Genomic DNA, 13,461 nt, shown 5'->3' on the forward strand with positions numbered 1-13,461 from the left:
AAAGGATCTATATTAAACAGCATGGGAAAGATTCTCTCTCTTTTCCTTTTGTCCTTTTTTAGTTTTGTGTTTAGGAGCTATAAACCTAAAGGAACTTTGATTACATGACATCAGGGTGAAAAAGGTTGTGGTACCCTTCTGGTGAGCAGCACATGTAAACCCAGGCATTTTAAAAATGTCATTTCGAATTCATATACCATGCTGAATCACCAGTATAAGTATTTATTTATTTTTAATAATAATTACACTATCTTGAAGCTACATTCATATATAAATCTTTAACGATCCTAGGATTTACAGGTGGTGTGTTATCAAAGATACATTTGAAACAAAAACAAACAGTTTATATATAAAATGAAGAAGAATTAAATTCTTTAAAAACAAAAACTGATCAAATCTTCCCTGTTTTCAGTCTGGCAGCGTAAATCCTTCTTGGCACACAGGTGTATTATCTGAACTTCGTACAGATGGTAGAATCCAGTGCATAGTGGCAGATGGCTGTAATTTTGGATTCAATGCCCGTAATCCTTTGGAAGCCCTGGAGCAAACCTATCTTTTGACCCCCCCCCCATTTGTCCACTAACTAATCTAAAGGTATTTCGTTAAAAAGTACTACTCAAAGACGGTAACGCTCAGTGACAGATTGGATTATCATTACATATAAAAGACATAATTGAACATCAATAGTAACAAGGAAGATAGAAAAAAAAATGAACCGGATATGCAATAATGTTCAATATCTATAGTAGAAATAAGGCAATTTACTTATGTTATAAATGAGCATGATTGAAAAGGATCATCTGTTCAGCGACACAGACAATGCTTGTGGTAGGAGGTTCCAACAGGAAGGCTGGAGATTGTAGGCATTGTGAAAGGCGCCACTGTGGGCAAAAGACTCAGACCTCTGGCACAGAGTGGTCCATCGCAGACCTAAGCAGGCCACTCGACATCCTGCAAGAGAGAACAGCAGCATTTAGTACTGGGCTCATGTGTTAAAAGGACACTGCTTAACACCAGGAACATATCTTAAGTTTGGGTTTTTTTAGGGTTTTTTTTTTTGTTTTTTTGTTTTTTTTAAGTGAATCTCTGCAATTGTGCTGGTAATGTATGAACCTTGGCAAAGGATTTAGTCTGCACAGTGAAACTCTCCCCTTGGCATGAACTCTCATGTCATATGTGATGAATATGGTTCCGTATTGTATTGATGGTAAGCAAAATTTATAGTCCTGTGGACCAAGTGTGAAAGAGCAGGAGGCTCCCCCACACCCTGTAGAAAGTCCACGGTTAGAGCTGCAGCTTCACTCGCCCAAGCACAGACTGAAGTGTGTCAAGTTAAAGCTCCTCTACGTTCACAAACTCTGTGCCATTTGTAAGACTGAAAAGGTGTTTTTCACGAACTCCAAACAAACTTAACTTGGCTTTCTCAATTTCTTTAGTACATGCAGGTTATGAAGAGACACTGAATAAACATTTGCAAAGCTCAAGCTCTATGCCCAGCCTAACTAGTTTACAAGGAATAAATGACATAATGAAACTGAGAAGAGTGCTTTTCTTTAATCTGCACAGGATCCCTTATGTGCAGTTTTGGTGCCCTCAAAAACAATATCCCATGATTCTAGTTTCAGCAGTCACATTTTGCCTTATGTATGTAATTGGGCATCACACCATCAATACATCCGGAAAATCAAGTCAAATGGCCATGGGTACCTTGGGTGTTATTACCTCTTAATCATGTGTTCATAGATGACCTTTGGCATGATGGTGATGGTCATGGCAGAGGGAGATGTGGTCAGGATGTCTTTAATCTGAGGATCCTATGGAAGCACATAATATGAGCAATTAAAACCCGCACTGACACGACAGGCATCCTGGTGCATTACAAAGTGAAGTACATTTAAAGTGTATTTGATGTCCTTCTGTATTACATCACACAACCAGTTCCATCCCTTTAATGTAGCTCGCATTTCAGTGCAAAACGACTCCAGACTTTCAGGCAACATGCCAGTCACTCTCTCTGCCTCTCACCTTGAGTCCAATGACATTTTGGCCATTGATCTCGCAGATGTAGTGTTCGGTGAGCAGGCCATTGCGGGCAGCAGAGCCATCCTTCACCAGGGAAGTGATGCGGCCAGACTTAAAGATGAAGCCCACGTGACCAGAGCTGTCCTTGTGCATGGTCACTGTGCGCTGGAAGGGCCTTTGAGCAAGGCAGCATTAACAAGGTCAGTCACTCACAAACAACAAGTCCACATGGTTCTCCACCTCAGCACCAAACATGAGAAGTACAGTGAAATGGTACAGTCTACAGTGATGCATCAGTTAAATACTACTGACTTCTTCCTTCCAAGCAGCGCTGTGACACCATTCAAGTTTTTACTATACTTTCACAGAGGTTCAGTGGGGATGTGCACTGCTGACAGGCTGCTCATACAGATGTCCACAGGGAGGCGCCAGAGCTAGTTGTTCAGTGGCCTGAGCATAACAGCATTACTCATCTTGCTCGATTTTTGCAACCCTTTCTAGACCATTACAATTTACAAACTCACTCTTAAATGAAAACAATATCTGAGTCAATATTATTCCCATTCATTGAGTTAGTTTAAACTACAAGATCCACATATTTAATTTTACACCTGGGCATTAAACAATGGCTTCCCAAACCAAGATTAATTAAACTTATGGGGAATTTCCACAGTGATTCAGCACAGACATTACAATTTAGTCAAAGAATAGGACTAATGCATGCACAGTGGTCCTACCCATTAACCTGTTTATCGATGTGGTTAAATTAGTATTTCACTGCTGAACACAAATATCAGGACATCACGTTCCCACCATCTTTGCGATGTCTGAGTGAAACCCAGTGACACCCAGACACTCACTGCTCTGCAAGTATGAATAAACTGAGCCCATCTGTATCATGGCCCTGCTGTGGTCTGTGTTGTGCTCTCCCCAACAGCTCTGAGTGCCGTGCCTGACTGAAGAAGCATGGCACACCTGTCGCGGACAATGAGCTCGATGCGCTGCTCAGCTGCCACTTTCAGGGCCTTGTGGGCCTTGTCTGTGCTCCAGCCGGCACAGTTCTGCCCGTTGATCTGCAGGATCTGGTCTCCGAAGCGCAGGCCGGCCAGCGCCGCTGGGGAATTCGCCTGCACCAGCTGAATGAACACACCCTGGAGGAGGCAGGGAGGGAGAGAAAGAGGTGGGAGACACTGGCTTAACACGAGAACCTCTGTACTGCATTTCCAGGTCAGGTGCATGCTGTGCATGCCAGGAAAGATGCACCCGTGGTCGACCTTACTCACGTTGTCAATGTCTCGCAGCCGGAGGCCGACCTTGCTGTCCTGGTCCTTGCACAGGATGACTTCGCGGAGGCCCGGTCGGATCTCAGCCCTGCGGATGCCAGTGTCGGTGCCGGTCACCGGACGCACCATGCCGCCCACTCCTGAGAGCACCGCCACCTGCTGCTGCGAGGCAGAAGGAGAGCAGGGGACAGCGTGAGATCCGCTAGCGATAGAGTCCCAGCAGTGTCACAGCAGTCAGCTACAGTCTCCTCTCCCTCTCTGGATGAGGAGGAATGACCTTGTTTCTCTCTCCCCACATCATTCAGTGCTAGTCTAGGCAAACGCGGACATCTGTCAGGTCCGGTCTCTTCCAAGCGTGTTCAAGTGTCCTGTTAGACTGCCCAAATAACAATGCTATGGTGGCTGGTTTCACAAGCCTTACAGGTTGCATGTGTTAGCCCTCATTCACTATTGTGTGATAGGAGGGAACCCAGTTAGTAGAATCTGCAATGAATACACTGAGAGAATACTGAGGAGTAGTAGTGGTAGTAACAACCACAACAACAACGATCACCAACAACTGACCTCCCGGCAATATCCTCCGCCAACACTAGGCAGGTAAGCTACATGACTGTACAAATATGGCTAAGAACTGTGGGAGCTCAGTCAGTGCAGATGGATAAGGCCAGAGCCACTGGAAATGCAGGTTTCAAAACCCACACTAATGTGATCTCGGGCTCCACACAAACACATGCGCGCACACACCCCCACAAAACAGCCACCCACCCATGTTCACTACCCTTTCACACACTAGTTATATGACTGAGTCCTGTGCCCTCAGCTTCCTAGACTGCAGGACTGCAAAGAATTATGTGTTGCGTACACAGCCTCTGAGTCACTCTACTTTTAAAAAAAAATATTTATTTATTTATTAAAAAAAATTAAAAAATAAAAAACTCCTCCACACACTCACGTACAGTAAACTTTCTCTACCTCCCTTACATTCTTGCAGAATTAGGTAGTTGGCTGCTATATTTAAGTAGAATAGCAAAACAGAAGAGTGCCCTGAAGAAATAAAGTCCACATGGAGTCAGTGCTCTAGGGAGCAATTGCAGGAGTGTTTTATTTAAACACCAACATTCCTCCAGCAGCTGACTCTCCAGGAATGGGCATAAAGCAAATCTCACCCCTGACCCATGCACAGTTCAATACTTTAAAGCACAATCACAGGAATGGAAATAAGCCTGACCAACGGATGAACGTGATCACGTAGAACATGTGTGTTTATGTTAGCGCCCAACATCCCACCCACATAAACTTACATTATCTACTGCTGGGACAAGTGCCAGGTTCTTCTGCACCTCATCACTGTTAAGACTGAGGCCCATGTACTCTCCCAGCCCCTCCAGGTTTGGGTACAGACCTGAGGGAGAGCAAGAGAGAGAGAACGAGAGAGAGAATGAAAGTAGCACTGCTGCAGAGATATGTTTAATACCTTACTTGTGAACACAGCATGGGACCAATACTAAAAAACTGCATGTACAACAGAAACTAAAATGAAAATTCATGTCATGCATCAATCTTTCTGCTTGAATTTGTCTTATGACACCATCCATCATGAGGTCCTTGTCAACATAAGCTAAATTGATGTGAATTTTCCAGATCACTGAATTTCAGTAACCATAACCCCAGTTGTCTCGAAGGCTATTAATGTTTACATACAGTAATGACTTCCTGGATTTATCCATAGCAACAGGAGCCAGGTTTTATCATCATGTGTTCCTCTAGCCCCACCTGCAACACCTCTGCCTCACTCTGAGAATAAGCGCAAGGCAACACTCAGCCACTAAGGTCTGCTGACCTGTAAACTGTAAAGTGCACATACACGCACACCCAAGTCCACGCCTATAACTAGAGTAAGCATCCAAATGTCTTAAAAGCACTGCATTACACAAATGACTAATACCTCATCAATGCAAATCAATACAAGCAACATCATATCCTCCAGACTGGTTAAGCTGATAGATCCTTATGGCTATGGCTCAGCCTTTACAGGTGTTTAGGGCTGTTTTTAGCAACAACTTAGCTGACATTTCTCCATTAGTGACCTACTACTTTAAACCATTTCCCTTCCCCAGACAGGCTTTGCCCGTCTCCTTCAATGCAATGCAGACATGCTGGTGTATTTGGGAACCTTTGTGACAAGGCCACTCATATCTACCTCTCACTGGGACAAAATGCTGCATCATTCCATGGGTCACATGACTTCAAATGTACGCACACACACACTTTCCTCTAAACAAGACCACAAAGAACAATACTCTTCACCTCTTCACAGTACATTTCCACTCAATGGAACTGTACCCCAAACATGTGCTTTGTTATTCAACCTAAATTATAGCCTGAAACTCAGCTTTGTGGTCCCATTAGTCCTACATAATAACAGAAACCCAAGAGCCTGTGGGAGATCTCAGACAGGACCTGGCCAACATTAAGAGCACTGAAAGAATCATTAACATTTTGGTATAGTAGTGCACTTTTAGTCGAAAGGCTGAAAAATTGATGGGTGGAGAGGAGAGGGAAAGAGTGATTTAATACAGGAAATGAGAGTGAGTAAGTAAACTCAAAGCAACAGCGAGAAGGAGAGAAAAGGAGCAGCAGACAGAGGGGAAATGGTGTCATCATGGTTGAGCTGCAGCCCAGCTACGATCTCCGCCTTCTTTCCTTCTTGCCTGCCAGCCGGCCAGAGCCCACCACCACCATTCTAAAACGCTCTGCCCCCTCTCGGCCGTACACAGTGCCCACAGTACGGTCTCCATGACTACATCGAGCTACTTCAGCTGAGTGTAAACAAAAGCCCCACAGCTCCTGATGGCAACCAAGAGAGAGCAAGAGAAGAGTGAAACCAATTTGTTCTGAACCCATCTTAGCCTTTACACTTTCTCCTGAGTGGATTCCTGCTCACGGGACACAAGTGTGATCTGGCACACTTGTATTTTTATGTAGCAGAGAATTTTAAAAAAATAATTTTAAAAAAAAAAACTTTTTTTTTTAAATTGTGGTGAGACGAAGAATAAAAGAGCTGAAAACAGAATACTGCAGTCCTTGAGACTCAGGGGTTCCTCAGGCCCCCAAGGAATTGCTTAATCTGTTATTGTACAACCCCAGTGCCGTCTTGTCAAAAGCCTTTCATCTCAGCCCCTCACACGGCCCACACAGAATGAAATCAAGCACAAGAGAAGGAGAAGGAGAGAGGGGCCTGGGGGAGGATTTATGGAGAGGGAGGAAGGCAGAAATTCAGTCGCCGGGAATCCTGGGAGCTGCAGTGGGACTCACTTGAGCTTGGCATGCCTTGCGTGACAGGAGGGGAGGCAGCTTCAGTTATGGCTGGGGCCGAGGAGGTGGATTGGGCAAACTGGGCCTGTGCCTGCCAGAAACAAAAGGGGGGAGACACATTCAATCAAATACACAACAGCCCGCACAAACAAAGCATCTTAAAACAGACTACAGCTGATCTCAGCAGAGTTGAGCAACTGAGCAGAGTTCCTACTTTGCTTGCATATCTATGTCCAAATCTAAGTAAAAGCATATTGGAGGGGTTAAAACTATTTTTCCAATATTATCTAGATATGCGACACTAGTCATAAGAGCACACGATCTTACCCTCATGACCTTGTCCACCTTCAGGTCCTCCAGTGAAGGATAGAGAGACATCCTGCAAACAAGGGGGAAGACGTGTGCCAAAACGAAGTAAAATGTTAACATTACATAACTGGACATTTCAAAATCCATGACAAAATAGCCAAATACACTGGCAAACACTTTAGCCTTTACTTTCATTTCACATCACACCTGATAAAGGACATGAACAGGCTGCTTGTTTAAGCAGTGAAAAACCCCTACTGAAAACAAAGGTCCTGTTGATAAAGGTGTGACGTGGAATGTGTATTTTAGGTGGGTCTGCCTCTCAAACTCAGCCAGGGAAGTAGATTTTATTTCCATTTCTGATCCAGTACACTTGATCCTTCTAATCGGGTTCTTTAGAAGCATATGAACATTACCCCCCAAGGAAAGTCCTCTAACTGACTAAGTGCAGGGAAACCCATAAGGATCCACTAGAGAGAGAAATGCCAGCATGCTGTCTGGCTACCATGGAGATACAAACCACCCATCATACTTACAGAACAAACAGTCCAACATTTCCTGTTTTGACTTTCACACAAGCGCAAGCACACTGACGCGCTTGCACACAAGTATGTGCGATGTTTCCAAGACACATCAAGCAGCCGTCAGGTTATGCAACATCCCACCTGTGAGCCCATCTGTGTTCCAGAGGAATTAAACGGCAACTCTACCCACCAAGTTTGGGCGCTAATGGAATTTTAGCAAAACGATTAGCGGTTGCAGGGTTATCATTCTTCTCTCACGTCATCTTAAACATTAGCGCAATTGTTTACCCTGTGGGCAAATCAATTTCAAAATGGTCTGCTTTTTAATAATATCATACAGAATTACCATACCCATTACTGACCAGCTACTTTTTCATACTCAATTCAGGCAGAACTGTTTAAATGGAACAGTGAAGATTACAAAAATATCTAAAATTAATTTCATTATAACTATTATAAAATTAATCTTCATAACAAAAAGTTATTATCATCTCTCGTTGATGTTTCACATCAGCTAAACACCAGAATCGTATAAGACACGCTGGGAATGCCCGGAAGCTCTGACTGCAGGCCGACACTACAGGGCAAATGCTTCACCTGCTTGGCTAGTGTGCAGAACCCTGGCAGCCATTATCTAATATGCCAGGAATCAAGTCAGAATAATGCAATAATGAGCACCTAGCAAGTCTTTTCATTCCTATAATGGCACAAACCATTAGTCAGACTACCAAGGCAGAAATCACTCATTGTTTAAGAAATGCAAGTTACAAGTTGTAATTAGCATGTTGTTTTAGATGAACCTTTGAAAGGAATTACTCTCCAAATCCATGGAATTACATGCCAGTGCTTTGAAAAACGGGCAATTTTTTATTTTCGTTTTACAGCATGCTACATATTAGCTAGCTATGGCTATAAGCTAATCACTTTTGTCAAATGTAGTTAAAGTTAAAAAAATGATGGAAAATTATGTATAGTGCATTCTATCTACAACAGTATTAGCAGTACTCATCTACTGACAGGTGTACACTGCATAGTGCTCCTATTCGAATGCAAGAGTTAGTACACAAGTATGGGTTTAAAATGTTCAAAATAAAATGGAAGTGTCTCCATCCACGTTCATCCCTGGCTCTTTTGCAGTGGAAAGCTCACTCAGTGGCACTTGATAAAACTGCACAGTAAACTAGGTGCAGTCCACTTTTAGGCTGGTCGCTAGCCTGTTTGATTAAAGTGCAGCACAGGGATTTAAGGCCCATCGGTAAATTAACAATCTCTATACCTTATTTTACCACTTAAATACAGCTCTGAAAATATTGCAAAGTTACTGACATCAACACCAGGAAACACCAGCACAGTTAATAGGTGACCGTGCTAGGCTAGACCTGTGTGTTAACAGTACAATATTTTAGTCATGATTAGAAACAAACAGTTTTTATTTCCATAAAAACAAGTATAAATTATCTTTTATTGTCTTTTATATTTTTGTAAACACTTTGGTTAGTGAGTGAGAATACTGTGTTACTGTTTGTTGTTGCAGCAAAACACTGAAACGCCTAAGACTCTCAGCACAACATAGTTGTGAATACTGAAATACACTGTAAGCTTAACCACACTATAAGAACAGGTCTCTACGAACAATGAAAGTCCTTTCAATTAAAGAGAGATCCATTTCTCCTTATATGACTGCAATTTCTGTCTTAATGTAGATACAACAGGAAAGAAATCACCCTAAATCCATCTGGGGAGAAGTAAAAGAAAACAGAAGGTTCTAGAGCAAAGAAAGAAGAAAAAAAACAAAAAGAGTGTAACTGTGGCATTAGTCATTCTACCACATGACTGAGGAGCAGGCTACATTTCAGGAATGGCATTAGGAGACTATCTCACTGAAACTCACCTGAGAGACTGGTTTAATTTAGACTTAATACAAGCCAACAAGTCAACACCAGAACCAGGTTAAATAAAAGCATACAAACTTTCCTAAATGTCCAATTAGTAGCATCTTATAGTACAGTATCACAACCAAAAATAAATCCAGGAGTTAGCGCCGCAAAATTCTATTTAGCAACACGTCTAGCAACATTCCTTTCTATTCACTGCAGAGAATATTTCTAAATAGTTAGGCCTAGCTGGATTAACCATTCATACTCCATTAAATATTCCAGAGATGAAAAACAAAGATAAGCATGACGTGATCTTCATGACGTGAATGAATTTAACATTAGCAACAACAGCTCACAAGATAGTATCACGTTGTCCTCCTGAAAATCACCAAGAACTGCCCTAATATAACCATGCATTCAAGAAAACAGGTCACAAGTTGGAAACAGAAGGCAAAAAGCAAGCAGGACCTGAAAATGGCTGTATTACAGAGAATTCTAAGCATCTACTAATGTCTATGGATCGCATACATGAGATGTTCTGCACTTTAAACCCCATGGTAAATGTTATTTTAAAACCAATGTGCTGAGAACAGAGAGACGTAACGATCAAAACCAAACAGGCCTACTTATAAACCGCAATATGGGTTTGAATGCTACATACTCTTTCAAGCTATTAAACTCCCTCTACAGAGAGAATGGGGGAAAAAAATAAAGAAAACTCTCCCACACACTCTCATGAATAAACTCCTACAAATCCGCATAAGTAGAAAAACTTTCCTCCCACATCATAATCTTATCCACAAAACATACTGTCAAATGTCCTCTAAAATGCCATTTGAATTTTGACAGCAAATAATTACACCAGATCATGATTGGGTTTATAAGTACCAGTGTCGGGTCTTCTGTACTGGCTTATATTGTTTGTCAAGCACGTTGTCTTTTCCACTTTATATCAGTGATGGTATTTAGTGATTTGAGCCCAGATCCACAGATTCTACAAAAGTAAACATTATGTAAAGGTATGGTAAAAGATGTGTATAAACACCTAGAACACTGCTACTCAGCAACATACCTGAAACAATAAGCTGGTAAAGCTAAGTATAAATGACTTCCACGTGAATCTTCAAGCTAAACACAGAGGAGAGAATTCAAGATTCCAGAAACTGTTCATCATAGTTTAAGAGAGGGCACACTCCTCTTTTCAAGAAATTTCCACCCTGATGGTGTTACTGCTGACCTGGCATATTTGTAAACAAACAGATAGCAGGAGGAGTGGGATATATGACAAGTTTTTCAGGCCTACTTCCATATTTCTTAAACATCTGCTTCAATGTCTTTTGCATTCAAACAACAGTTCATATTTAAATTAGGTTTCGCTAAATCTGTAACAGTAGAGATATAAAATGAACATGTAGTCACATACAAAAAATATTAGGTTGCTCAGTCCATAGCAACACATAGCTACCAATCCAAGAGTACTGATGTAAAGTTAACAGCATTTTCTGTGGCCGCGAGTGTTCACACAAACAGACAAACATTATGTACACACCTGTGGGATAATGAGTCAGCTACCTTCTGTTCAACGCGGCTTTTACCATTTAAAATGGAAACCTTCAATTTATTTAATGAAAATGAACACTCAAAATACTGTGTATTCCACTGAAAATGTGCAACCACTACTATTCAAAACAATCAAGTGCATTCTACTGAGTTGAATAGAGAGGATCTTCACAAACACTGAACCATCACTCTCCCAAGCCTTTCACTGATGTATATAACTATTGTCTAGTGTTCCCGATATACTTCACAAATAAACCACTCAGATAAATTGTAATTGTCAATATGCCAAGTTTCCACAAATTGTCTCATGAGTACTTAGAGGACAAAGGAAATTTTACAACAGTTAGTGTTTGTGTTATGCAAGACCAGTGCTTAAGAACTCAAAATAAGGCTTAGTGCATTAGTTGTCAAGCTATATGAAGCAAGTGAGCTTTGTACAGACTATAGCAAGCAGATATGTTTTTATGATTTGACACCAAAGAAATACCAAATAAATCTACTAAGGCAATTTCAACAAGGATGACAAATGGCTCTCCTGTAGCAACAGAAGGAAGGAGGCCAGAAAATATAGTTGCACAGTGCCGTAAGGGCGACAGGAGAGTAACCTTTTCTTGCAACATAAATTTGTGTGAGTCAAACTTATAACAATCGTCTCTGAATGAGACAAGTCTGTCACAGAGCAGATGCTGAGAGTCACCTGACCAGATTACGTCGTTCAGGGAAAGCCCCTTCATACTATCGGCTGAAAAAATCTTTTAGCTATGCAATCCCATAACTGGGACTTGTTCTTATACTTCTCAACAACTGACAAGATTTGTACACCTTTTTTAACCGTCATCTTTTACGAAGCTTGTATTATTACTTTGCCTTCTTAGTATTTTTCTGGCTTAAATCAGTAATTATCTGACCAAAAAAAATTTAAAAATAAATAAATAAATAAATAATAAAAAAAACAACTTACTGAGAACTACCACAAAGAACTGCTGTGCAGTAATGATTCAAATTTATGTCAGTTACGGAAAAACATGCTATTCCACCAGGTGCTTATTCGAAGTACTGGGAGAGTTTCTTTCAGACACTCAACTACACACACACACACACACACACACACACACACACACACACACACACAATAACTAGCTATCTTAACCCTACATAAATGTACGCAAGTTAGCATAAACCTAGAAGTCTAGTTATATACCAAAACGTCTCTCGCTAGCTAGCTAATACACACACACACACACACAAACACATTCGCGAGTCACCGATGGTTAGTAACTGGCTAGCTAATGTCATCGTCATGCATATAAGGTTAACAAAGTAATCCTACTTTGTAGCATCACAACCATCAACATAGCTAGTTAGTTAGCTGGTTATGCTATACGTTAGCATTCAAGCAACGATTTTCTTAAAGAGTTCCACCAGTTTCGTTGTCATTGTTTACAGCTAGCTGCCGTTAGATATCGTAACTAGCTAGCCACCTAGCCAACATTAATGTGATTAACTAGTTTAACATTAGCTATCTAGCTAGCTAACAAAAGAAAGCAATACTCCATTTAGTTAGCTAGCTGTTAGTTAAATTATTGAGGGAGGAAAAAAAATCACTAGGTAACCGCTAGTTAGCTAGATAAATACACAATAAGTACACTGTCGACACATTTGTTTTTGTTTTTCGTTAACTAGCCAACCAGCTAGTCCAGATGTTGTTGGTTAATTAGTTAACTTTTTGTAACCTAGGTAACTAGTTAGTTAGCTGGGTTGCTAGCTAAATATGGTTAGTTTCAGTTCCGTTAACACTAATGACCGTTTAGCTAGCGTTATAGTTAGCTCGTCGTAGATGTTAGCTAGTTGGCTATCTGTCTATATAAAAATCATAATGCAGAGTAAAACACTGATCTTATTTAAGTTAAACGTCAATGAAACAAACTACTATACCTTTGTAAATATTGAAATTCGCCTCAGATATAACTGGGAGAAATGTAGATGTAGGTTAATGAAAACGTAAACACGCAAAGCGCAGTAGACAAAGCCTGTTTCACTTTTTCCTGTTCTGTGGATTAGACGACAACCTTTATAGACTTCCAGCAATGGAAGTCTATCGCAAACTTCCTGCTCTGTTATATTACGTAATTGTTGACCGCCCACATACCATCAGATGGGAAGCGTAAATAAATCGGTTACTCGCAATCTGTTTATAAATGTGTGTTTCTGAACATTTTTACTTTTACTGATAACAACCGATATATAATGCCATGTTTAAAACATTTTGAATAAACCATCTTAAAACAACTGAAAGTTCATGTTATGGTGACAGTTAAACTGCACTAGTGTATCTTGGACAAACTGATCTCATATTCCCCAGTAGTTTATATTGACTCAGGACACTAAATTGTACTAGGGTTTAGTTACTATTCTGGCAAATTTAGTAAGGAACCATCAAATGTAAAACATGTATCTTTTGACACTCATATATACACTGCATAAAATCTGCATAAATACCATATCCATCATGTATCTACTCTTGGTATCCATTTTATTTTTTCTAACAGTACAATTACATTTATAATTAAT

At 40.8% G+C, this 13,461-nt stretch overlaps 1 protein-coding gene across 2 annotated transcripts; it reads right to left on the bottom strand.

Annotated features, from left to right (window-relative positions):
• Window positions 1-208: 208 nt before the first annotated feature.
• On the bottom strand, window positions 209-12,984 carry sdcbp2 (syndecan binding protein (syntenin) 2). Of its 2 annotated transcripts, none has more exons than XM_027006948.3 (9): window positions 12,826-12,984; window positions 6,948-6,999; window positions 6,621-6,711; window positions 4,607-4,707; window positions 3,306-3,464; window positions 2,998-3,173; window positions 2,026-2,197; window positions 1,723-1,814; window positions 209-951 (listed from the first exon to the last, which is right to left on the bottom strand). In XM_027006948.3, exons 2-9 carry the CDS (start codon window positions 6,996-6,998, stop codon window positions 897-899), a joined length of 897 nt encoding a protein of 298 aa, XP_026862749.2. In that variant the 5' UTR covers window position 6,999; window positions 12,826-12,984; the 3' UTR covers window positions 209-896. The 2 variants fall into 2 exon arrangements, with proteins under 2 accessions (XP_026862749.2, XP_026862748.2); XM_027006947.3 differs by having other exon boundaries at window positions 3,306-3,467.
• Window positions 12,985-13,461: the final 477 nt, after the last annotated feature.

The sequence above is a fragment of the Electrophorus electricus genome, chromosome 24, assembly GCF_041902795.1.
Source record: "Electrophorus electricus isolate QZ-2024a chromosome 24, ASM4190279v1, whole genome shotgun sequence".
In the NCBI taxonomy this organism is placed as follows: domain Eukaryota; kingdom Metazoa; phylum Chordata; class Actinopteri; order Gymnotiformes; family Gymnotidae; genus Electrophorus; species Electrophorus electricus.

What these genes read in the sequence shown, in the direction of transcription:
- sdcbp2 (XM_027006947.3), bottom strand. Translation starts at nt 6,998, where the DNA reads ATGTCTCTCTATCCTTCACTGGAGGACCTGAAGGTGGACAAGGTCATG. An exon ending in GAGCTCATTGTCCGCGACAG is followed by an intron (nt 2,198 to 2,997) that starts GTGTGCCATGCT and finishes CCTTGCTCAAAG; the next exon opens with GCCCTTCCAGCGCACAGTGA. An exon ending in AAAATGTCATTGGACTCAAG is followed by an intron (nt 1,815 to 2,025) that starts GTGAGAGGCAGA and finishes GTGCTTCCATAG; the next exon opens with GATCCTCAGATTAAAGACAT.